General features: G+C 32.6%; 2 protein-coding genes and 1 long non-coding RNA gene across 4 annotated transcripts in view; 2 read left to right on the forward strand and 1 right to left on the reverse strand.

Annotated features, from left to right (window-relative positions):
- Nucleotides 1–27,658, forward strand: part of LOC143041959 (uncharacterized) — a 189,929-nt gene that overhangs the window by 141,086 nt on the left and 21,185 nt on the right. The window lies entirely within an intron of this gene.
- On the forward strand, nt 740–15,967 carry LOC143041952 (matrilin-1-like). Of its 2 annotated transcripts, none has more exons than XM_076214127.1 (5): nt 740–875; nt 10,948–11,502; nt 12,459–12,521; nt 14,184–14,280; nt 15,721–15,967. In XM_076214127.1, exons 1-5 carry the CDS (start codon nt 800–802, stop codon nt 15,854–15,856), a joined length of 927 nt encoding a protein of 308 aa, XP_076070242.1. In that variant the 5' UTR covers nt 740–799; the 3' UTR covers nt 15,857–15,967. The 2 variants fall into 2 exon arrangements, with proteins under 2 accessions (XP_076070242.1, XP_076070243.1); XM_076214128.1 differs by lacking the exon at nt 740–875 and adding an exon at nt 9,526–9,676.
- LOC143041951 (uncharacterized) lies at nt 18,190–24,022 on the reverse strand. Its single transcript, XM_076214126.1, has 5 exons — nt 23,505–24,022; nt 22,123–22,674; nt 20,450–20,719; nt 19,728–19,827; nt 18,190–18,769 (listed from the first exon to the last, which is right to left on the reverse strand). The coding sequence occupies exons 1-5, from the start codon at nt 23,581–23,583 to the stop codon at nt 18,577–18,579; spliced, it is 1,194 nt and encodes a 397-aa protein (XP_076070241.1). The 5' UTR covers nt 23,584–24,022; the 3' UTR covers nt 18,190–18,576.

The raw sequence follows: 27,658 nt of genomic DNA on the forward strand, positions 1-27,658 counted from the left end.
ACAAATCAATTAAAACACATATGTTGAAGCAGCAAACAAAACCCACTTTGAGACTTAAGAAAAGACTCTGAAAGTATTTCTATATATATATTAAATTAAATATAACATATCTTTTATCTTTTGACGAGTTCTAATCACAAATGTTGCAGGTGTGCTTGACTACAATTTTAATTGACTAGGACTATCAATTTTTCTACCGAAGGTTAGTGGTTCTCTCCGTCACTCTGGCATCATCAGACAATAAAAATTCACCACCATAAAATAGCACGATTGGTCTTAAAGTGTCATTAAACACCAATTAATCAATATGTTTTTCCTAAGATATATTTAACTTATTATTAGTTACCCTTATCTTCGCTCAAGGTTTTAGCTAAATAATTAGTAACGAGGATTGTGGTACTATGTGGAGTTGTACTTGGTTCCTGTTGGCAGTTGTTAACCATGTGATGAGATAGATGTGACTTATTATTAGTTCCCCTTATCTGCGCTCGAGGTTTTAGCTGAATAATTAGTAACGAGGATTGTGGTACTATGTGGAGTTGTACTTAGTTCCTGGGGGGCAGTTGTTAATTGTTAACCATGTGATGAGATAGATTTAACTTATTATTAGTTACCCTTATCTTCGCTCGAGGTTTTAGCTGAATAATTAGTAACGAGGATTGTGATACTATGTGGAGTTGTACTTAGTTCCTGTGGGCAGTTGTTAACCATGTGATGAGATAGATTTAACTTATAATTAATTACCCTTATCTTCGCTCGAGGTTTTAGCTGAATAATTAGTAACGAGGATTGTGGTACTATGTGGAGTTGTACTTGGTTCCTGAGGACAGTTGTTAACCATGTGATGCGTAGCACTGGGATCTGTAAAATAACAGGTAACTAACACATAAAAATTATGAAAGTTCATTCTCAGAACTGTAAATCCGACAACAAGTGTATGACAAATAAATAGAAAAACGTTCAGTTGAAGATCTGCTGTTTTCATGTTAACGGCGGCCATCTTGAAAATGCCATATCCCAATCGCTAAACTGCACATGCTGGTTAGTATTAGGGTATAGTTCCATTAATATTGATTATAAAATTCCGAGATACAAGCTGGACAAAAAAAAAAGTCGAAGCAAAATAATAAAAAACAGAAACTCAGAATAACAAATATGTCAACCCAACGCCGTTGAGAGTGTCATAACAAGACGTAACTATGTCCAGATGCAATTTTCGTAGGTTGGTAATTTATCTTGGTCTACATATCTTTGCAAGTTTTAAGGCCTAAAACGTGTATTCGATGTGACTGGCAAATCAAGGATGAACAATTTTAATTCAAATTGAAGTAACAATAATGTATCCAAATTTTTAAATACATTTAAATATATATATATAAAGGATGTGTGTTGAAAATTTGAGAATTAATAATGCATTTAAACAGAAAATGTCGACAAAAATAAATTTCCTGTTTCTTTACTATATTTACAACGTTTCAAGATTGATAACAAACTTTTCCCTAACATTAAAGAATGCTAAGCTGACCAACAATAAATTTTTTTTCCAGTCTGATCAGTCACTCACCTAGAACTGGTACCATAATTGGAACTAAATTACATATATAATCAAATCCACCAACGGTATAAACATTTGCACTTTTGCCTGCAATGTCGAATATTTCAGATCCATGTGTGAAATCGCCAACGCCTACTCCATACACAGTAACATTATTATTTCTAAGCAACTCCGCAGCATGTTTAGTACTTATTCGGTCATCTGAATCTCCGTCAGTTAAAGTCACTACCACTTTTTCTGCGTTACTTCTACTTCCGTTTTGTAAATTGAATAATGCCCGGGAATAGTCTAATGCTTTTGCAGTATTTGTACTGGCTCCAATACCTTTATGAATGTGCTTAATAGCATTTAGTAGGGACTGTTTGGTTATATACGTATCAAAGTCGAACACACCAATAGGCTTTTTGTCATACAAAACCACAGAAACTTGAATATCTTGGGTTCCTATTCTTAAGAAATTTGTAATGTTGTAAACGAAATCTATTGAATGTTGAAACTGTGTTTGGCTTATACTTGACGATGTATCAATGAGAAATACAACATCTGCAAAATACATATAAAACGTTTTATTCAATGTAGTGGATTTTTGTTTGTTTTTATAGTGATTAATAGAGAATATCTTATGGCTTTTTCAATATCGCATCCGTATCAACCCGAGACACCAATATAATCCCAAGAGCTCTGCTCGAGGAATTATATTGGTTGAGGGTTGAAACGGTGTTTGATATTGAAAAAGCCGTATCATATTTAAGCCGACAATATGGTATGGGTTTTCTCATTGTTGAAGTCTGCACAGTTGTATATTATTGTTCACATCCACATCGTCTCAAATTTGGTGGATAGCTGTCTCATTGGCAATCCTACAACTTTTCGTTATTTTATACATATACTTCAAGTAGCACGCTTGCCATTGATTGTATAACACATACACTTTATCTGTATTTACTTCTACACGGCCGACACTCGGCTAACCGAGAGATTGGTCGGTTAATCTATATTGAGTATGCGGCTATATCGGCGGTTGGTCTGTTAATCGGGTTGGCTAAAGTCTGTTAATCAGGTGTTATCGAGAAAATCATTGAAAGTTCAGCATGTTTCATTGTATAACTTTCTAAATATATTTTCATCATAAAAAGTATTCATGTCTAACAAAACATTTCAATGTACTGAATTCAGTGGTGTAATTATTATTTTTCTAGCTTCGATGTACGATCTATAAAATGAAAAGGCGGGTTACTCATCAACAAATTTATACACATTTTACACACATAAAATGTACACAAAATGACACATTGGTTAAATTTACTTGCATTCAATATTTTGAACATCGAATAAAGAAAGGCATTATGTTTGTTACCCATATTGATAACATTGTGTGAAAAATCTACACGAAAATCTGTATTTTGGTGACATAAATCAATCTTTATTTAAAACCTGGTCTGTTAATGGGTCGGATGTATAAAACCCGGTCTGTTAATTGGTCTGTTAAGAGTTATGAATGGCAATAAAAGTATAATTTTATTGCTATATGGGGTGTTATTGGATCAAATGAGCAGGCTCACGACGAGCGGCTAAAATATACGAAAACAACACATGAGCAATGAAACATAACATATACGGAAACAACACATGAAATTGAAAATTGAATTAAAATTAAAAATGGTTTCAAAAAGTGTAATATTAAAGTAATATTAATTTCATCCCAGAATGATCGCATATATCATGTTGATTCTGTTTAATTGTCATGAATGACACAAATTTTTCATCTACATTGGTAATCAGTATATAAATCAGAGATAAACGTCGTAATGTAACTAAATATCAGTAAGTAAAATATATTGGGATGACAAAATATGAAAAATAAAGAAAGAATAATGAGTAAGATAAATAAAATGTAGAAAAAAATGACTTAACAATTTAAAGAATACAGAAATAAACAATACCCCAATCCGGACCGTCATGGTATACACGAGAACCTGGATGGAAACGAAGAATATAGAATAAAATATAAGGACAGTAGAGAGTGATACATTGCTAAAAACGAGAGAAAAATAATACTTGTTTAAGAATACACACATGAAACACCGATGGCTGTTGAAACAGTAACGGATTGCGATGTACATATATTGGTGACAAATTCTAGAAGTTTACATGCGGACAACTATGGTGGCAGGTTAATGCCATTTTGCGTTTTAGCGCTTCAGAGTTTTCGCCTTACATCTCCTATATGGCGAAAACGCGAAATTGCGAAGTCGAAAACGCGAAACCGATTTCTCGTTTTCGACTTCGCGTTTTCGACTTCGCAATTTCGCCTTTTCGCGATTTCGCGTTTTTGCCCTATAGAATATAAAAGGCGAAACCGCGAAAACGCGAAATGGACTTCACCGGCCACCATAGACAACTGTAGTTCTCCTTTGCACTTCTGTAGAAAGGAACTAAACGGAATAAAATGAATTGAAACTTAAAATAAATAAATGTAGCTGCATTCGCTCCTTTCCGTTTACTTCTTTAGAGTGATTTGTAAACAACATATGATTAAGTAATAGAAGAAAGGAACCAATTGGATGATGCTGACGAATTAGGGTTTAACGTCCAGTGACAAATATCATGTTCATATGTGAACGAGAACACGTTATATGTACCCTGTGATGTATTAGAAAGACACTTTCAGTCGGATTTGAGAACGTGCTACTTCGAACAGACACAAAAATTAAGGCTGATTGAAAACGTCAATAAAAAACTCATGCATATTCCAGAGGCCAATCCATATTACGCTATATTGAAGTGACACACCCTTCAATAAAATACAAAGAAATTCAAAATAAAATGCTCTTTCTAGGATTCTGTGGCACCGTATTGTCATTTTGTTTACTCAGGAACATCTCTTAAATTCTTAAATTTTTCAAGGGGAAAATATAAAGGTAGCAAAATTATTGTCGTGGCTAAAAAACTCTTAACTGACACAATTTCAATTGTCCAACCCATTAACAGACTTTATTCCCATAATTTTCACTAAAACGTGGTATTATTCACGTTATTTTACAATTATGAAATATTGACTAAAGTCAATTTATTTTTTAGAACCACAGTACTATTTTTTGTCCTTTAAATGATATCTAAATTTGTTTGTTCCGCCTTTTATCAAAAAAAAATGCTATGCGTATAAGCATAAATACTACATACTTGCGCGACGCCTTTTAGTTTTACTGAAAACTGCGCAGACTAAGAAATGTTTTTACAAGTGCAAAATGTTCTATGATAGACATCATTTTGTCAGACACTTTTCATTTTTTGATTTGGTTCTTATAACATGCCAAAAATCTGTATATTTAATAGAGTTTAACATTAAATTAAGCGTTTTACTCTTAACAGACGTATAACCAACCCGATTAACAGACCAGTCGCCCATATAGCCGCATACTCAATATAGATTAACCGACCAATCTCTCGGTTAGGCGAGTGTCGGCCGTGTTCTAAGTATATAATAAAGATGATAACACAACGTCGACTGCTTTTGTTTGTTTTGTCTGTTTTGTATACACATCGTTGTCAATATAATGGAATTTTATACGACTGTCATACAAGAGAGAGATTTAGCTAGCTATAAAACCAGGTTTCATTCACCATTTTACTCATAAGAAAATGCCTGTACTAAGTCAGGAATATGCCAGTTGTTGTCCATTCGTTTGATGTGGTTGAGCTTTTGATTTAGCCATTTGTTTCGGATTTCTGTTTTGAATGTTCCTCGGAGCTCAGTATTTTTGTGATTTTACTTTTTATATGATGATTTATTTGTCATGATACATTTATTGAATATGCATTATTTTTTAATTTTTTTTTTTTTTGCATTCTTTTGATATCTTTATAATTCCACTAACCAGAAAAAATAACTTGAAATGGAAGTATGACCAAATGAAAACTTCCATTTGTGAATATTACCCCCTGGAATATCTCCGGTTACTTGTCCTAGTTGTGATCGGGGCTGTACTTTTAGTCCTTTTGGAATAATATCAGCCTTCAATGTATTTTTTTATCCTTTTTTAGTTTTGACGATACGTGTGTCGAGACGTGAGATGCGGGAATGCAAAGGAGAACAACGTCTTAATAAACGACAGAAAGAAAAGAAAATCCATCAAAATCACTGTAGAAAAAAAAACCATAGAATACTAATTGAAAGACTGAGCAATAGGACTCCACCCAAAACAAGTGTGATATCATATGCTTCAAGTAACCAGATGATGCTCCGAATGTGACTACCGTAACGTTGATTGTCAAAATTTGCATCTAGTGCAATAAAATTGGTACCGCTTTTTAAAAATTCCCTTGTCACCATCTTGCGGTGTTTATATATCTCAATTTGTACGATTCGCTCGTGTATGTAACAATGTTTTAGATTTTAAAGTGAGAAATTTATGTATTACTGAAAAATAATTACACCAGGGTTTTCGATATCACAAACTAGTCAAAACATTTACTAAATTTTATCATCGGTATAAGGACATCATTCGTAAATATAGCTCAACATGCAGACTTCTTATACGTTCAGGTATTTCACATCCACTATTTTATGGAAATATTCTGTATAAAGCACAAAAATGTCAGTATTCACCTCATAAGCTAACAAAACCTTTAAATAGACTTATTAAGAAGGGATATAGTTACGATACTGTTGTCAGGTCATTAAAGATTGCATATTTTGGCGTTAATATTGATTCACCTATAGGGTCTTTGCATCGGAACTAAACACATTTATTATTAATAAACCAGTTGTTGGCATGACACGGGTTATGTTCTTCTCATATATGTTATGATGGTATGATACTAAACCCCTCATGGGGAGGATTGTGCCTGATATTCATATGATGAAGACATAATTTTTCAATCAGTTTAATTGAAGTCCGGAGCTGGCATGTCAGTTATCTGCTAGTAGTCTGATGTTATTTATGTATTATTGTCATTTTGTTTATTTTCTTTGGTTACATCTTCTAACATCAGACTCAGACTTCTCTTGAACTGAATTTTAATGTGCGTATTGTTATGCGTTTACTTTTCTGCATTGGCTAGAGGTATAGGGGGAGGGTTGAGATCTCACAAACATGTTTAACCCCGCCGCATTTTTGCGCCTGTCCCAAGTCAGGAGCCTCTGGCCTTTGTTAGTCTTGTATAATTTTAACTTTTAGTTTCTTGCGTACAATTTGGAGTTTAGTATGGTGTTCATTATCACTGAACCAGTATATATTTGTTTATGGGCCAGCTGAAGGCCGCCTCCGGGTGCGAGAATTTCTCGTTGCATTGAAGACCTGTTTCTGCTGTTGTCTGCTATATGGTCGGGTTGTTGTCTCTTTGGCACATTCCCCATTTCTATTATCAATTTTATTAGTACTACTTTCCAATAAATATAAATTTTATGAAATGAAGGTTTTTTAGAAACAATTGCATTTTAGAATTTCGACAAAACAAAATTCACCACCTGAATGACGAAAAACAAATTCTTTTTAAAAACATTGTATAATTCATTATGATACATTATTTTGATTGGCTATGACAGCAATCTAGCGTCATATGAAATGTTGCATTCATGATGACAGTATCTCCCGCAATAAAGTGCTTCATACACAATGTTATTCGGTCAGCGCTTTTACATCCAAATTAATTTTTTTTTAAAAAGAATCATACAATTCTTAAATGAACACTTCCCCTTTCAATTTTTATTTTCAAACTTTCAGAACTTTTTTCAGAATGGTTTGCTGATTTCTTACCTTCATGAAAATAATCAAATGTATCAAATTTTAAAGTAGCAACTTTTCAGGACAAAACATATTATTCCAAAAAAAGGGTACGACTCGGAAAATCTGTCTGTTAAACATGTAGGAAAGTGCATTACTGTCTTTACTTGTAATATTTTTTTAATACAATTTGCCTGAAACTTATTGAATACAGAATTTTAGCATATTTTTTTAAGGTTCTCTTTATTAAAATTAGAAAAAGATACAATACCTTTCTTTATTCCCATAACAGAACATAAAATATTGAATATCAATACAGCAATTATCCGGTACATTTTTCATATTGTAATTCCTATAAACATATATTAGGCTTCCGTTTGAGATAAACGGTGATTTCACTTCTATTGATTATTGATTTGTACAATTTGCATTTCAAAACTTGTCATTTAATTAAACAATTTTATATACATTTATTTGATCTTTGACCGTTGTGTAGGTATAGAATTCTTTTATCACTAACTAGTTTCACTGTGACTCTAGTCCACAGAGAGATCTTATCCTATACATATATACGCACAAACATCCTTGTTACACTTGTGACGATTCTAAAAAGATTAAATTAATTATTTTGTAAAGTTTATGAAATTGATGCAAGTCCAAATCGTGTGAAATATTTCGTGCATATTCAAATATAACAACACATGGAATGTAGGATCACAAAGGGCGAGCATAGACTGTTCAACGAACTTCTTTTTATTATTTTGTTTTTCAAATATGCTCGAAAAACAAGATAAATCAAACTTCTCTCTCAAAAAAACTTTTATTATCAAGAAGAAAGAGATATTTGTTCTCGTCACAGATAATGCTTGAATATCAACCATTCGACTACTGCAGTTACCAAATTCCTGTCCTAGATTGCATTCATACTTTTTATTAGTCTTCCCCTTTTAGACATATCAGACAAAAACCTTCAATAATTCAGATCTTGCATCAACAATTATAAATGTTTACTAGTATGTATTTTTTTCAGTCTATCCTGCATAAGGAAAACGAGATCGATGAACACATTCTGTATGATAAAACACAATTCAGAATATCTTAGTATTTCGTATCTGAACATTTTTCATCGAAACTTATAAGGCAATATTACTTAAAACCATCAATTATAAGAATTTATCATTTTGCATTTAGCATTATATCATGGTATAAATTCGATTCATTTAACACCCTTTTCATTGCTAATTCCACTTGGAAACCAAATCTTTCCGCGTATCTCCTGTAAGTCATTGCATAATTAATGTCACACCGTAGGAAGAAAGGTTATACAATACAGAATAATGCTCGAAAAATTAGAAGAATACTAGTAGAGGGGAAAATGGACTAACAATAAAGAATAAAGAAGGATGAGGTGCTACAAAATAAAGAATGGAGAATAATTTGCAGAGAATATATAAAAGATAGATAATAGCCTAACAAGGTTTTATATACAGAAATGAAGAGCCGCCAATCCAACCCCTCATGAACCCGCAACAAATTATGTCAGACCATTGAGTTATTCTGTCGGACTCATGACGTATTTAGATGATAAAATAAATCAGTAATCTTTATTTCTAAAGAGACAGATTAACAGCTAATGCAATTGTCTTAGGGTGTTCAAAATGAGTAGTGTATACATGACGCATTGAAGACCCATTGGTGGCCTTCTGTGGTTGTCTGCTCTATGGTCGGGTTGTTGTCTCTTTGACACATTTCCCATTTCCTTTCTCATTTTTAACATAAAATAAAAGTTACTTCATTTGGTACTTTAATTATAATGTAACAAACTGTAAGAAACTTTATTCTATAGTCCAATAGATGACTAGGATACATTAAGTGTGTGCTTGTAAATATCCCTATTAGAAAATATAATCTGTACATATATGGAGCACATTTATAAAAGAAAAAAACAAGTGCATTCATACTAAAAGGAGTGACGTTGGGCATTTCATGAAGCAGACAGAGAGCTTTTTTCACCTGCAAATAAATAGAACAAAGCCAAAAAACATGTCTTTATATTCATTCAGATTTTCAAAGTAGTGATCAATAATATAAGTATTAAATTATTGTATGGTAAGCTTGTACTGAAGATTTAAATGTACATTGCACCAATGACTCTGTGCACCTTTAATCCGCTATAATCCCCTTAATCTCTTTAATGTGAAAGACTAATTCCATTTCTGTGTATTTTATTAGTATCAACGTCAAAACAAAACCTTTAAAATATATGATTATATTGTGTAAAGAAAATTATGAGAAAGTATGATAAAACTATGAATTATTAGTTTAAATGACATGATTTCATATAGGATTTTTCTTTGGATTGTTATATTTCCATCAAATGTTTACTTGTTAAAAGGTAATGTATATAGGTACATTCTGGTACACAGTGATTCTATTAACTAACCATAGTGTGTCCTCATGAGAGCAGAATAACAACAATATAATCATCGCTGCCATCACAAACATACAGTTTTATCTGGTACACAATAATTCTATTAACTAACCATAGTGTGTCCTCATGGGAGCAGAATAACAACAATATGATCATCGCTGCCATCACAAACATACAGTTGTGTCTGTACACAATAAGTCTATTACCTAACCACGGTGCGTCCTCATGAGAGCAGAATAACAACAATATAATCATCGCTGCCATCACAAACATACAGTTTTGTCTGTACACAATAATTCTATTAACTAACCATAGTGTGTCCTCATGAGAGCAGAATAACAACAATATAATCATCGCTGCCATCACAAACATACAGTCTGTACACAATAAGTCTATTACCTAACCACCGTGCGTCCTCATGAGAGCAGACTAGTATCAGTTTAATTGAAGTCTGTAGCTGGCATGTCAGTACCGGTCATGTCAGTTAACTGCTAGTAGTCTGATGTTATTTATGTATTAAGGTCATTTTTTTTTATTTTCTTTGGTTACATCTTCTGACATCAGACTCGGACTTCTATTGAACTGAATTTTAATGTGCGTATACGATTTTTATGCATTTACTTTTCTGCATTGGCTAGAAGTATAGGGGAGGGTTGAAATCTCACAAACATGTTTAACCCCGCTGCATTTTTGCGCCTGCCAAGTCATGAGCCTCTGACCTTTGTTAGTCTTGTATTATTTTAACTTTTAGTTTCTTGTGTACAATTTGGAGTTTAGTATGGCGTTTATCACTGAACTAGTATATATATTTGTTTAGGGGCCAGCTGAAGGACGCGGGAACTTTGTAGCATTTTGAGTATACGTCAATGAGGTAGTAAGCAACACAAAAACACAAAATATCTTAAACACATATAGAGGGTAACCTAAAGTCAGAATAGACAGCTGCCCGTACACAATTATTCATACTGCTTCAATGATATAGTTTATTAGAGATGAATGTCAAATCATTCTAATATTTGTATCTTTTTATGCCATTTTTCTCTGTTCTATATACTTTTTGCCCATTATTCTCTATTCTTTATATTTAAGCATGTAATATTTTCTTTATTATTTTTTTTAGGTCCATTTTTCTTTATTTTTTTAATCTCTCCCCCCTTTTCTCTATTCTGTAAACTCACACTCTCATTGCATTTATATGACTCATATAGCATTTTATAATTGTACATATATTACAGATGTAGTATTCGTGGTGGATAAGTCAGCCAGTTTGTCAGCTGAGGATTTCTCAGGAGCTATAGATTTTATATACAATGTGACTAAATTTATCACAGTTGGTTCAACTGCGACCCAATTCTCGGTAGTGACGTTTTCTAGCGATATCACAGAACGTTTTGATTTGAACGACTACTCAACAAATGCTACGATATTAAATGCCATTAGTGGCCTCAAGAGTATCACGCCAAGTGGTAGCACGTACACATACGATGCTTTAACTTTTGTAAGGACATCTTCTTTCTTGTCTTCAAAAGGAAGTCGTTCTAATGCAGATAAGACTGTTATTATATTGACCGATGGGCAATCCGTCAACTATCCGAGAACTGCAGCAGAAGCTGATTTACTCAAAACTAATCTTGGTGCGGAGGTATTTTCCATTGGAATAGGCTCAGCTATATCAGCCAGTAATGTTGAGTTATTAAGTATGTCCAGTGACCCTGATTCTTATTACTCACATCACGTGGAGTCATATGTTGATCTGTGTAGTCTTATTCCGACCGTCGTTCCTAAGATCGGTAAGTAAAACATTATATTAGAACTTGTGTTTGCAGTGAAAGCCATTTATGGATTTGTTTTATCCAAGTATTGTCTTGGATTGTCTTGGATTGTTAAAGTAATCTTTTCAATTTCACAAGGACACAACATCTATAAGTCAAGTTAGTATGAACTTAGGGAGGAGTGGTGTGATTCTAAAGAAACAAAGATAAAGAACATGGTTGTAACTGATTTCTGATTTAAGCTTAAATAATAAAAAAAAATCACACACAATACAAAACAATTAAGGCAAAAGGAAACCACTGAACAGATCCTTGGCTTTGGACAGGCACATAACTATGCGTGGCGGGGTTAAACATGTTGAACGTTATGTCGTCCTTTATCCTTCTCTAACCTGGTACAGTGTTTTGATAACAAGACATAAGAATAAACTGCCAAATCAGTTATAAAGGCGTCCGCTCAGCAGATCGACACAAAACAACTCAGTAAATGGCAAAAATCGATTTAAAATGTGCAATTCCAAGTGTTTTCGCTGACAAAGCCCAATATCAACTAATAACATGATCTAATTTTCATAAACCAGACTATCATGAGGACTTGTGTATCAAATCTGTTTCAATTCATTCAAAATTAGCCTCTCAAAGAATAGACAATGTGATAATCACTGACATAAGGACATGCCATAAGTCAGTTGTTATCGGGTGCAGTTTATCGTTTAAAGTAAAATTAGGAGATGTGTTATTATTGCCAAGAGATAAGAATCCACAAAAAACCATATGAAATAGATGAAAGCAATTATAGGCAACCAGATGGCCCTCAACAACGAGAAATTCGGATACCGCATAGTCTTTTACAAAAGGGTCACCCATGAAAAATATGAAACAATTTAATTGAGAAACCGGCATAATTTATAAAAAGAACAATTTGTTACATTTGATGAGACTATAGATTTAAATTAAATGCTGTTTTCATTTAGATCCAACAGTTACTCCTGCCGCTGTTCCTGGGTGTCCGACGGCTGCAGCATCAACTTCTCCAGGTAATCTTTACATCGTAAACGATGTAAAAATTGCTTTTTGCAATAGTAAAAACATGCAGAGAAGGATCAGCTTACCCTTCCGAAGCACTTGAGATCATTCCAGGTTGTTGGTAGAGTTCATGCTACTCAATCGTCGTTATCTGATTGTGAACTGTTGTTTTTCTTTAAGTGGATATTTTTTTTTGCCATGATGGTGTTGTCAGTTTTACTTCGAATTGCGATTTTTTGTTAATTCCTTCTGTTATTATCTGCCTAATTATTTCTGCAGAATATTTGAAGAATATACAAGAATCTAAAGTATATACATGACACTATGAAAGTAAATCAAACGTATATCCAAACGTTTAAAACAAAAACCTTACATTGCACTTTTAAAAAAAATTCTAGGGATATTTTAGTCTGACATCGGCCTCAGTCTTCTTTTAAACTGAGTGTTTGTTAATAATACATATGCTAGAGGTATAGGGGTAGAGTTGAGATCTTACAATATATGTTTAACCCTGCCGCATTTTAGCGCCTGTCCAAAGTCAGGAGCCTCTGGCCTTTGTTAGTCTTGTATGTTTTTAGATTTTAGTTCATTTATATGTGTTGGAGTTTTTATCACATTTTTATCTAGGGGCCAGCTGAGGTCCACCTCCGGGTGCGGGATTTTCTCGCTGCATTGAAGATCTTGATGGCCTTCGGCTGTTATCTGGTCTTTGGTCGAGTTGTTGTCTCTTTAACATATTTCCTATTCCCATTCTCAATTTTATTTAATCATTGCAGGCAAATTTTACTTTTGCTATTCACCCTGTTCTTAACACTTAATCAAGTTTGAATGACCACACATTGGTTAAGATGGTAGTACAGTAACTTTTTGTCGATAGTTGAAATCATCATATATATTAGTTATAAAGCATCAATTGATATACTACACTTTAAAAATGGTGCTATGATCATAAACACTAATCTAAGCACATCTTTTTTGCAATTTTTTACACGTTTTGGTCTAAATATGTTTAGATTGACAATGTGCTCAGAATTGTGATTAGCTTATAAGTTAGTGGTTTTTTTTTTTAAATACTTTGATTATAAAACAGATTTTAAAGTGTTTAAATTCAAAACATGTCTACACTGAATGTGATGACTGGCGAATGTACTCCAAACTAGACATGTCATAAAAGTATTTATTTTCTAAGCACGATATTTACAGTTTATCTTTTTTATACAAATACAAGAAATCAATTTTCGCATGGAAAGTTGGGAGATGAGATAATAAAATATTTGCCACATATGACACATAAATTCCAAGCAATTTGAAGACAAGAAACCATTCAGCTGTTATGGTGAAGTAAGGCAACAGCTGAGAATGATTGCATCAGCCTTTTAACTGTGATGTGACCTGCCAAAGTTGCTGTTCTTGAACAGGAAAACCAAACATTTTCAGAATCAGATTCAGTAGCTTTACCTTATCAGAAAAGATACCACATTTTACGTCAACAGATTCAAAGCAGAAGAAATTCACTTACAGAACAAGTCCGCATTATGACAGTTGTTATCCATTCGTTTGATGTGTTTGGGCTTTTGATTTTGCCATTGGATTACGGGCTTTCCGTTTTGAATTTTCCGCGGAGATCGGTATGTTTGTGATTTTTCTTTTTAAAGAGATGTTTTGTTTTACAGATGATAACACAGTAGTAGTGGCTGGAGTGGCGGCTGCAGCAGCTGTAGCAGGAATAGGCCTTACCGCACTTATTGCCTCTTTACTTGAAAAGAAAGTGTAAGCAATTATATACACTAACAGTGGGTTTTTGTTTGCTTTTTCAACTGATTGTTATAGTTTGTTTTAGTGTTGTGCTGTTACATCACTGTTCCAGGTTTAAGAAGGGTTTTGCACCTGCAAACTAGTTTAACCCCGCAAAAGCGTATATGTGCCTGTTCAAATTCAGGAGCATGTAGTTCAGTGGTTGTCGTTGGTTCATGTTTGTTGTCTGTGGGTTTTTTTGGTTTTTTTTGTCTTGATATAGATTAGGTTGTCAGTTTTCTCAATTCAAAATGTGTTCTTTTTGCACACAAAATTTGAAGGTCTAGATAGTCGAAACAGGAAATTTTGGCCTAAAAAATTAGGATTACCTCTGTCAAAAAATGTTTCCTTATTTCTGAAACTGCTGACTTTTATTCAAAACTTTAAATGCGTATTTTTTTTTGCATTATAAACTTCTAACTTTTTAAACTACTAGCATTGTTATAAAAAAAATTAAAGATAATAGGCTTACAATGTTTTACGCGCATTTCGTCAACATTAAACTCGTCTGTGGCGCTTGAGTTCAATCCGTTTGAAGGTCAATTCCAAAGGAAGTCAAAGAGCATAGATTAACAAATGTCCAAAAGGTTTTGTCAAATCTGGCTATTTCCATCTTTTTGGGGGATTAGAAAAACAATAACAAAGTTTTTAATGGTTTATGAATGTTAACTGTAATAGAAAAAAAATACGTGTAAATGATGTTCTATTAGAGCACTGAAGGGATGCCAACTGGGCTGGTGATACACTTGCAGTGTAATCGGCACACTGTTTTTATAACCGCAACAAAGATATCAGGCTTAAAATTTTGTACACCAGACTATACTTAGTCTATTGAAATTGATGTTACTTATCCTCTCCATCCCCATTGGGACATACATTGATGAAACATAGTTTTGTTAAAATATTTAGAGCAATGCCATGTTAGAACCAATTTCAATACATGTAAGCGTAGATGGTACGAAGTTTAATGTCCATTAATATTGAAAATCTAAGTGGGTAGAATGATAAAAATCGACATGAACATAATACAGCCTAATCCGACAGTGGTATTTTTGCCTGTGAAAGTGAAACGCGTTTGATAACAAATTCATGATTATTAAATTGCAAAATTTTAGGCAAAATGTATAATGCAAAGATTTTTAAATGTTTGTACAGGCAGTTTGTGATACTAGAACATGCATACAATATCTGTAACGAATGTGAACAAGGTGTACAGATTAAGCTAAAGCAAATGCAGTTTGAGATTTATTTAGTGAGATGGACACTCACCTTTTGTTTATTTTTGACATTGCTTTTTATAACTGTGTAGACATATAACAGATACATCTCGATTACCTGACTTTAGTTTGAATTAAACATTCGTCAGTGATTCAATCAGTCAAATGGAAAAGATATATATAGTTCACCTTTTTTCAGGAGAGGATTATTTGGTAAAAACAGCAAGGTAGATCCCTATGACAGTATGACCAGACAGGGCACTAACAGAGCCATTTTTGATGCTAATGCCCTGAATGATCCCTCAGCCAGAGAAGTACCAGCTCCAGACGTTTAAAAGGCGCAGCTGGTGTATTTCTTGAAGAGTTAACCTTAGATTCAGCACTGATAAAATTTTTGTCTAGGCCAAATATTTTGTTCTATAATATAATATTATAACAATACTTACTACACGTTTATTATTTTTCGTAGCAGCTCTAACTATTTGCAATATCTGTTTCAAAAATGACGACAGATATGTTCCAATTGTAGTTAACTCTATCCCGTCCATTTAACCTCGAATTCGACCTACCGAATTAGACATACCATCAGCGTTTGTACTTTCAGTAGCAACACGGCATGTGCCTCATGTTGAGCAGAATCTGCTAAGCCTTCCCCTGTTCTTGATGGGATTTGAGTAGTTTTTTGTACTGTTGTGTGTCTTTTGGTCGTACACCTTTTTTGGGGGGGTGTTTTTTTTTTTTGTCATGCTGTTGTCATTTGTTTTTACTTTTGAGTTTGAATGTCCTTTTGGTATATTTTTCATCTCTTCTAAAAAGTGATGGGTGACCATAACTGGCAAATGTTAAAATTTCCTAAAATTTCCTAAGAGATTGATTTCTCTATCAATTGGTATGAACATTTCCCTTACAAATGCAAAAAACACTCCTTTGCCGAAAAGGAGTATTTGGAAGACGATAAAGTTGTCACAAGTTGTCCCACTAAAAACTAGACATTTTATTTTTTTCATTGATTTGTGCACAAATTTTCTAAGCTTTTCGCGTCATCGTGTTTTCTTGTACCAGTTCTTACGTTACTGTATGCGATCTCCTTTTAGATCACCCATGTCATATGTGTGATTATTGTTATGATTGCACGTATATTGTTGTTATATGATACCATTAAAATTCTAAATTCTAAGTTGCTAAATAAATTGTTCTTCGCAAAATGTACAAACATATATATATATATATAAAACAAGAATGTGTCCAAAGTACACGGATGTCCCACTGGCACTATCATTTTCCTTGTTCAATGGACCGTAAAATTCGGTAAAAAATCTAATTTGTCACCAAAAGTTTAAAGATCATACTATAGGGAAAATGTTTACTCAGTTTCAAGTTGATTGGACTTCAACCTCATCAAAAACTACCTTGACCAAAATCTTTAACCTGAAACTTGCACTTTCATTTTCTATGTTTACTGGACCGTGAAATTGGGGTCAAAAGTCTAATTTGGCTCTAAAATTAGAAAGATCATATCATAAGGAACATTTGTACTAAGTTTCAAGTTGATTGGACTTCTGCTTCATCAAAAACTACCTTGACCAAAAACTTTAACCTGAAGCGGGACGAACGGACGCACAGACGAACGAACGAACGAATGGACATACGGACAGACAGACCCGAAAACATAATGCCCCTCTACTATCGTAGGTGGGGCATAAAAAAGCAATGCAAAGAACCAATACAGAAACATTCAGTATTGTCAATACGACGAACAAGATCGTATATATTCAAAAAATATTTTGATTTTATATTTTACTCATAAGTTATATGTACCTTAACCATAATATATCCAAAATAAACAGAACTTGCTTTTAATTATTAAATAAAATATATGCTACTGTATGTAAACCGAAAAATAATAAACCTACAAACAAGTGAATAAAAGAAGAAACAAAGGATGAACGAAAAATTAAATATAAATAATAGGCAGTAGATGTGACAGTTCAGTGACACATTTTCCTCGAACTATAGCTGTTTTGATATCAAACGTAAGCAATGGTAAAAGATATGCAACATACATTGTTGTCAATAACATGGAATGTAATAGACTGTCATACAAGTGAGAGGTTTAGCTAGTTGTAAAACAAGGTTCAAGCCAACATTTTCTACATCAGAGAATGCATGAACCAAGTCGGGAATACGACAGTTGTTATCCATTTGTTGGATGTGTTTGAGCTTTAGATTTTAGTCGTTTGTTTAAGGATATTCCGTTTTTTTTTAATTTCTTCGAAACTCGGTATTCTTGTCAATTTATTTTTTTGTCTTTATTTTAAAAAAATGATTTGAGAATTCATTTTTTTTTTTAGAAAATGTGTGTTTGAATGTTGAGTATTGAACTAACTTGACATCCCTTTATAAAACCAAAACCCCAAATTTATATTTTGAAATTTTGAACTATAAGATATGGAGCAAAACATCCAATGGAGAAAAAGTACTCAACTGTTTATATAATTAATACCGGTATAAAAAAAACTAGTTATGTAAAAACTGGTACCGTTACCGTTTTTAAAAGCACAGGATTATCGTATAAAATAATGCATGCATATAGAACCAAACGTCCTTAAAAGAACATACAGAACGTCATTTTGTATGTTCATGGCTTGTTTTACATGTATAGTAGAAATCATAATCAAAACTATTTATTGAAAATACAACATGGTTTTAAATATATGAGGAGGAATTATATACAGGTTTACATTCAATGCTTTTTACATTACTTAGTTAAATGAATGAATTGTAGTTTGTCATGGATTAAAGTTAACAAATAAATATATTCAAATGTTTGGTGGTTTTTTTTTCTTTCTGGATACATAGTTTAAGAATGAACAGTTGTGCTAGTAAACTTATTTAATTTACCTGGTCGTAAATGATGCTTTTTGAACACAAAGGGGATATTGTCATCTTCGCTAGGCGGGGGGGGGGGGGGGGGTCGATCCAGTTCCCTCATTTCTACTCTACTGGATCGCATCATTGGCTAGCATAGATTGAAAAGTGTATGCATTGTTCATTTTCAACGACAAACTATTTTAGTACCATTGTTCATCATGCTCAGTTTCAAAAAAGTATGAAACTTATTAGAATGACCATTCTTATATTCATGTTTTGTTTCAATATATTTCATTCTTGAAGGCCCTAATCCACTTTTCATGTCTGGATATTCACGAGCAAGGACAGTTATTAATTCCAAACGTCGCTTCCGTTTTCTGAAATAAAAAAAAGAAAAGGATCATCAAGTTGATTTGAGTTTTTTCTTCCTCTTCAAATAATGCAACTCTAATGTAAAACAAAATGCATTATTTGCGTAAACCTTTATTGAAAAGCAAGACAAATATAAAGGGGGTCTCATTGGGGGGTTCTGATCCCGGATCCCGCTTACTGTTTTGTCAGATTCCCGTATCCCGCTTACACTATGTACGTAAGCAATTCTCATTTTTTTGTCATTTCCCGGGTCCCGCTAGACCTCATTTCCCGTTTTCACGACACAATATTTTGACTTTCACGTGTCACGCTTACAAAAAATTGGCAATCCCGCATCACGCTTAGACCCCAATGTGACCCACTATAAAGATACAGTCAATAAGAAACAATAGCTTAGAATTGTCTTATTTCTACTGGAAATTATTTTAAACAAAAATTGGAATGCAAAGAATTCTTTTGGTATTTTACACATATTACATGCTATTGGTGGTCCTTTCATTGCAGTTAACAGTAACTAGATTTTGATATTTTAGTTTCACACTTTAAACTCGAATAAAGAGACTATGTACTAATGTTCCCTTTATTTGGATGACAATATTTCTTTGGCCACTATTAAGGTGTATGTATTTTCCCTCTTGTTCGCTATACAACTTTATAAAATGACGTTTACGATTTCAATATAAACATAATCAGATGTAGAATGATTGTCAATGAGACAACTTTCCACCAGTGACCAAATAACGAAGAATTTAAGAACTATAGGTCATGTTATTATAAATTCAAAGGATATAATACATATTTTGAGACTAAATAATTAAATTTAATATGACAAAATGCTGGTTTAATAAAAATGCATGAAAGTCACAACAATGTCAAAATGTAAATAGAAAACTTTGTTAGTCTATATAAATAAGTATATTTATAGAAAGTTATTATCGGGTTTAGATTAGTATGCATACTCACCTATATTTTGATAAGTAATGTATAACTAATATTCCAACGATAACGGTGACTAGAACCAGCACCACAGATATAACTGACAGAATTATTATTGCACTTTCACCTACAAACATTTGTATGTATATTGTTAACAAATAAACTGCTATTATATATATTATATATGTAAAGTTCAAGTTAAAAAAAAAAATATTATTTATTTTTTTCAAATATTAGTTGTATCAATGTATTTTGTGTGTAAGGTAAATCAAAAACGGCGTGACATATTTTTTATGTTTTGGAGAAAAAGGGAAAAAAATATAGAGAGTAACTAAAAATAAACAGATCTGCAAGACAATTTCTTCTTCAATATTGACATTGACAAAATGATCAGAAACTTCGTATAGGATTTTTATCCTTTAATCATGATTTGGAAATAATACATGTATGAGTCGAAACATATTTTCCCGGTGTACTTTGACACAGTCGAGATCAGAACAGCAAAGTATCAATGCGTTGGAATGTTTGAAATGGTTTTTTTTTTTGTTTGTTTTACCTTTATAAAAATCTATTTTGTCAAAGACAGATTATGTGCTCATTTGATTATAAGATGATACTTTAGACTATATTTGTCTAAGCGCATTCATGATTTTCATGTGATGTGTAGTTCGATATCTCCTTTTAGGTTTTCTACGATTTTTAAAGTCTGCAAAAAGTAAAAATATACTTCAATTTTTTTAATTTTTTACTTGATTGTTCTTTGGATAAAGATTCTGTTGAATACGTTGATTCTGTTGAATACGTTGATTCTGTTGAATATGTTGGTTCGGTTGAATACGTTGATTCTGTTGAATATGTTAATTCTGTTGAATATATTAATTCTGTTGAATATGTTAATTCCGTTGAATATGTTAATTCTGTTGTTTCTATTTCTGTAGTCGTTGGTATTGTTGTTGTTGTTGTCGAAGTGGTTGTCATTTCAGGGCATCCACCAACTTCGGACTGTGTGGAACTCGGATCTGCAAAAGGTATTTTCATTCATATGCATAGGCCGTGTGACGAAATGGCCACATTCGTTTCTTTAATAAGCTCTTTACAAAAGTAAAGTTCCATTTTTTTAACTTATTTCAATAACATTTGCGCGTATTTTGTTTTTAGTCTTTAGCCCATTTGCTTTGACAATGATGATTAAATTTGAAAAAGAAATGAACCCAATGCGAATGTTCTTGTCTAGCGCTCTCTGAAAAGCCCTCATTTTTCTGTTTGTCATCTTTCCTATATATCTACTAAAGGAGGGATTGTTATATTGGCCTTTTATTGCTTAAAATTTAAAACTTTTACATTTAAAAAAATAATACATTATCCTTAATGTCCTATTAAAAATACACTTATTAATACTTAAAATATTTCAATAAAAAACAAAAATCACACAATACTTTAAGAGGAGCTTCGTATGTTGGCTTACTCACACAAAAAATCAAATTTCTTATAAATGTTTACAAATAAGGTATATATAGCTTAGCGTAATAATTGATAACTTTTATGATTGAAATAGATTTAACTCAACCAGTTAAAACTGTTAGCACTTAGCCATAATACATGAGCAGTGAAGTCAATTATTTACCTAAAGTATAAAACTCATATTAAATTTATCACATGGACAAGTTGTATACCAGTTTTAATGGCGCACATGTAACCTAAAACTTTCACAATGTGGTGCTAAAAGATTGTATCGTTTATGAATGCGCTTTTGACACTAACTGATACTTGTCACCGATGGATCGTTTTCTTCAATTTATAATAGCTGTGCGTAATTTGAACGAGGTTTTGAAAAAAAGAATGATTGTAGTAGGTGCGCTGAAACTAGTTTTGTCAGTGTTACCACATCTCCTTTTTATACAATTTAGATTAAGCCATAACATTTTCACTCTTTGATCTGTTATAATTTATATGGTTCGCTACTGACCCCCTACGGATTCATAGAGGGTTAGTAAAACTCATAGGGAGTGAGGCCGGAGGCCGAATCCCCTATGGATTTTATTCACCCTCTATGGTCCGTAGGGGGTCAGTAGTTAACCGTATAACGAATCTATCGCACGCTGAACTTTTTCTGCTGCGTTATGTTGAAAAACAAACAATGAAACACAACAACATGTATAGATGACGTCACCATTATTGCGTCCTGAACCCCCTAGGAAATTAACTAACCCCCTACGGTCTCATAGGGGGTCACCAAGTGACGGCGTTAAACCAATCACAACGTTATATTTTCCCGCGGTGCGATAATGTCTCTTATTCTTTAAGCCTAGGTATTAAGACAAGATATATGCCATGATAATAATAGTTTACAAGTGACTTTTGTAACCGATATACTAAAAACATTTACTAGTTGTTTTCCCTTAAAAAAAAAAAGCATACATACCAAGTTTGATTGTTATATTTGAGATGTAATGGCACAGATAAGGAATCTCTCCTATATAAAATATGTTTTCTGTCGAACTAGCTATGTTTTGAAAATCAGTTCTTTCAGTTGGGTCATACATTTTTGATCCAACTCCTAAAACGTAAATATCTTGAACTGACGATGATAAGAAAAATGCGGCGAATTGTGTTTGTGTTGGAGATTGCGACAATCCATACGTGATAAGTATCATCGATGACTGAGCGTCTGTCCTCATTCCTTGCGATGAAACATAAATATTATCTCTAATGTGGTCTAATGCCTTGTTCGTTTCACGACTACCAGTTAGACTGATGTTTTTAATTGACATAATAGCATCCAGTAAACTTGATTTGTCGCTTGTATCGTTTAAATAAAACTCTGTCTTTGGAAGTGTGTTGAATGTGACTAGAGCCACCATACTATCATTTGGTCCTATTGTCAATCTACTTGTTATGTTGTAAATGAAGTCGATAACTTGATCAAATTCGTCTTGCGAAATATCTGCAGTGGTGTCAATCAAAAATGAAATGTCTGTGGGAAAAAAAATTACATTTCATTTTTTAATACGAGGCGTACAATAAACGATGCTAACTCTAAAATAGAAAAACAAAAAAAAGGAAATCATTTTTGGTATTGCACATTTTTATAAATCACCGTTTTTTTCCAGCTGATTTCATAATCTGGCATTAGCATCACCACGGGTGGCACATGTGTAGCAAGACATGGCGTTGTCAGTTTACAAGTTTGAAAGTCCATTATATAAAAAGATTTTATGATTGATCGTTGCCGGCAAAACGACTAGTTGCCTATATTTCATGTATAGTCAGGATGAAATAAAGATAGAAGACGTATACAAGGTTTACAGATAAATGTGATGTCTTGTTGTTAGTGTTACGTTATATTATTTTAATGTTTAAAACATATTTTCCATATGTGGCATTTGGGAGCATACGAACCTTTTTTAATTAGTTGATTCAATTACAAAAATGAATATTCTCGGCGATTGCAATAAAATAAACTAATTTTAGCAATTACTTGAATTTTAGCAATTACCAAAACTGTTGGTCTTAATTAAAAAGTCATTACCAAACAAGAAAAGTCGACAATGTTTAACTATTTCAATTTAATCAGTAAGCTATGTTTTCCGACAACAATTTTGTTCTAACTATTTTCCGCTATTTGACAATATGCAATTTAAAATTTCGGTTACTTGTATATTGACCTTTATACCGCTAAAGGGAAATGAGAAGTGGTATTTGTGGTCATTTATTAAAAAAAAGGTACATACACCAACGTCCTTATTCGCGAAGAAATAACCGCTACAAAAATGCATATATATTGGTAAACATGATGAAACTTACCATTTTTTGCAGACCGTGTACTGGTCAACAATATGAGTATACAGACCGTGGTACACAAGATGATGGTTAGCTGTCCCATGAATAACCATTTTCTTTTGAATCCTTATTGCCGTATTTTCTTCTATGTGCTTTATTTAAAGTTTATGGCAACACATTTTCTCCATATTATTTCTTGAATAATGACATTGAACGTACATAGTTCGTCTTTTGTCTGTAATCAAGTCTGAACATTTGTTGATTCATGTAACAGTTGAAATCTTTCTAGTACACAATTTCTTTGAATTAAATACAATCAAGAATAACCTTTCAAAATTAATGTTCCCTTCTCTATTTTTTCCTTTAGTTAGTCATATTTCAATTAACTGTTTTCAACACATCAAGTTTCAAGGCTGAATATGAGACAAATGTAATTATGCAACATTCATTGTAAGAATGTTAAAATGAAGTGACACTCGACGGTATGACTATGAAACAATAACCTTTTAATAAAATCTCAATTTTCTTTTTGTGTTTTAAATTGTGATCAGTCTTTGATAATTCAATCATTTTATTGCTGAATGAACCGTGGTGCACAGTAAACAATGTTGACACGATAAGACACGGTAGCCATGAAAATCACACAGTAGCAAACACTTCCATCTATTGTTTACTGAAATGGTATATAGTGATTTTGTTATCAAGTTATGTACCTATTTACGCCTTGATTTAATCATTTGAACGTTTTGTTCACTTTTATTTTTTAAACTCTTACATTTTTTAAACTCTTAAATCACTGACTATATTAAAGACTTGTTAATTAGCAATAAATGACAAAAGGGCTGTTTACTTCTTTTGTGTAAACCTATCCACACCACTAGAGAACAGAAGAGGCTACAAGCAGCGTATAATTGAAACGTAATCTACATGTGGTATTTTTAAATAAATAAAATCAACATGTGGTAATTTGAAATATATCATATTTCTCTATAGTTTGTTAATATAGAGGTTCATGTCATCTTTTGTTATCAAAATTAGAATTTACATTGTGTCGTTATTATACTTGTCTATAACACATAGAAACAGACTTGGGTCATTTCTAAACAGAGCCATACATTTTCCTTATTTATAAGTATGCACTGACATACAATATATTCCACATGAATTAGAATCATGTCTTCTCTACAGTGAAAGAGGAAATAAACTCATTATAGATACCAGTATTAAATTTTGTATTTACGCCAGACGCGCATTTCGTCTACTAAAGACTCATCAGTGACGCTCGAATACGCTTCGACATTATTTTTTTTTTTATTTTAATTTTGGACCAAGGTTTTGTGAATAATTTGGGACTTAATTTTGCACACAAAAAAAAGAATCAGTTTTAAAGGTTATTTTCTCCGTCTACACCACATGTTGTTCATGACATAGGTATTTCTATGTATGAAACATCAGGACCACATAATGATATCTTTCCATTACAATTTAGTATTAAAAAATAAAAAATGAAAAATCTAACGAATTTAAAAGGGTGCTATCCACTATTTTTTTTAAATAGTCTAACAACTATGTGTACGGAAGCCTTCAATTATAAGAAAATTGACTGTCTCATTGACAGTCATACCCGATCTTATTTGTGTAGAGTAATTTTTAGAAATGATTTTGTGTAAAAGTTGGAGAATACACAACTATAAGTTGACAGATTATGGACAACGCTAGTGACGAAACACAATATATGCACCTCTGTCAAGTGAAATTTTTGACGTTATCAGGAGAAATGTCAAATACATGATTATGTAATTTCTAATGATTGAAATGTTTCTAAATATCTTATCTTGAATTCCATCCTTATCTAATTTTATTTTTGGGAAATTTATTTTAGAAATTCAAATGTGACGTCACTATGTGCGTTGATGACTTTGGCTAACTCGGCTGTGTATTTTTATGTGCTGGTTTAGGTTGGTTTTTCATGTAATGTATCCGTTTTTATATTGTTATTAGTCACCACTTTGGTTGTATTATATGTATCTATTATATAGTCATTTTATAAAATGTACTGTTTGCAGAAGTATGATAAATGATACGGATATTCTTATCCCAGACAGAAAACCCTAGCCGTATTGGGCCCAACCTTTTTGGAACTTCTAGTCCTCAGTGCTCTTCAGCTTTGTACTTGTTTTGGATTTCGAACTTTTTTCGTCTGAGCGTCACCTGTTAATCTTGTGAAGACGAAACGAGCCTCTGGCGTGGTGGATATTGGACCTGGTACCTTTTGTTAGCTCTTGTTCGTGTGTTTCCCTGTCTTATATGTTATCCCTTTTCTTTGTATTGTGGTCCTGTCATGTGGTATTGTCATTTTGATGTTATATTTAACATTGCCATAAAGGTTGGAGGCATGCCACAAAACCAGTTTCAACCCACCGTTTTTTCTTGAAATGTCCAGTACCAAATCAGGAAAATGGCCATTGTTATATTATGTTTCGTTTATGTGTGTGTGTTACATTTTAATGTTGTGTTTCTGTTGTGTCTTAGTTCTCCTCCTATATTTGATGCGTTTCCCACAGTTTTAGTTTGTAACCCGGATTTATTTTTTCTCAATCGATTTTATGAACTTCGAACAGCGGTATATTACTTTTGCCTTTATTTAATTGATTACCAAGATTTTAAATCAATTACTTTATGTTAGGCTCTTGACGAAGTTGTATTATGTAATAAAAAAAAAAGTAGAACACAAGAGAGGCAAGTAAATTCACGTTATCAAACATGATATTTTATTATAACAATATTAAAGATTGCTAACATATGAGATAACCCTTCAATCTCCAAGAGTGTCTCATCGACATTCGTTGCTGTTGTATATTGATATCAAGGCTGGTAGTACCCGTTTTGTAGATACATATGTTTTCCTCCTAAACTTTTGTCATTGTCACTTTTTCGGCATTTTCTATCGTACTGTCATGATTAATCTTTTCTTCTCTGTTCTTTCTTTTCAATTTTGTAAAGAATTATAAAATAAATAATAATAATAGAATATTACTCCTTGAAATACAAGCGCATATCATTTTATTCTAGAAACATTTATTATGTAAAGCAAGTTAAAAAGAATAAGTTTTAAGTTTTCCTCAGTTTTAGTTTGTTACCCCGATTTTGTTTTTTGTCCATGGATTTATGAGTTTGAACAGCGGTATACTACTGTTGCCTTTATTTAACATGCATATGATTCTCCTGACCTAATTACCAACAAACTTCTAGTCTATACCTATATGGACTATTCGAACTCTCGCAGCACAGTCATGCGCTCTTTTTGTAAGTACAACATTATGGCTACTATGTTTTCTCAAATCAAAATTGTAATTGTTATTTAGAGGGATCAATAGTTTATTTTTTATTTTGCATTGTTTTGAAATCCAAATAAATGCAGAAAAACTTAAATTATTATTTTATGTTTGTTAAATATTTAGGATCTCACATTGTAAATTAATGCGATGAATAACGTACATACCTTTTCCTTCTACACAAAAGGTATAAAACCAATACTATCAGGACCAAATTCAATAAACACCATGACAGAATACCAGACACCCGTATGTAAGCCTGGAATATAAAAATGAAATCTAGGAACATTCTGCATGTGCCTGTCCCAAGTCATGAGCATGTAGTGAAGTGGTTGCCGTTGTTCCATGTCTGTCATTTTTTGGGGGGTAAACTGTTTGATAATAAGTTTAACCGTTAGTTCATATTTTGCTTTCGGGGATTTTTATAGTCGTAAGGTATGGATTTTTCTTATTGTTTCAGGTTGTATGGCTGTCACAATATGTTCCATCCACTTCATTTTAACTTTGATGGATATTTGTCTCATTGTAAGTCATACCTCATCTACTTAATTATAAACATAAATAAATCTTAACAGTTAAAAATAAGAAATGATTAATTTCAGTCATGATTAAATTAGTTTCTCCATTGCACAAATATTCTAAAGAAATTATACTTGTAGGTAGGATTATAACAAAAACCAACTATGAGTGCATGATTTTGCACGGTATTTTGTATAACAATCGTTAAATTCACAATTTTTATAAATTCGACTTTGGCCTCATAAATTTAAAACAATTGTCTCTCACCCTTTCTTAGTGACAAAGTAATAATTGCTGCAGAATTTGATATATATCATCAGAAAA

Source organism: Mytilus galloprovincialis, chromosome 8, assembly GCF_965363235.1.
Source record: "Mytilus galloprovincialis chromosome 8, xbMytGall1.hap1.1, whole genome shotgun sequence".
NCBI lineage: Eukaryota > Metazoa > Mollusca > Bivalvia > Mytilida > Mytilidae > Mytilus > Mytilus galloprovincialis.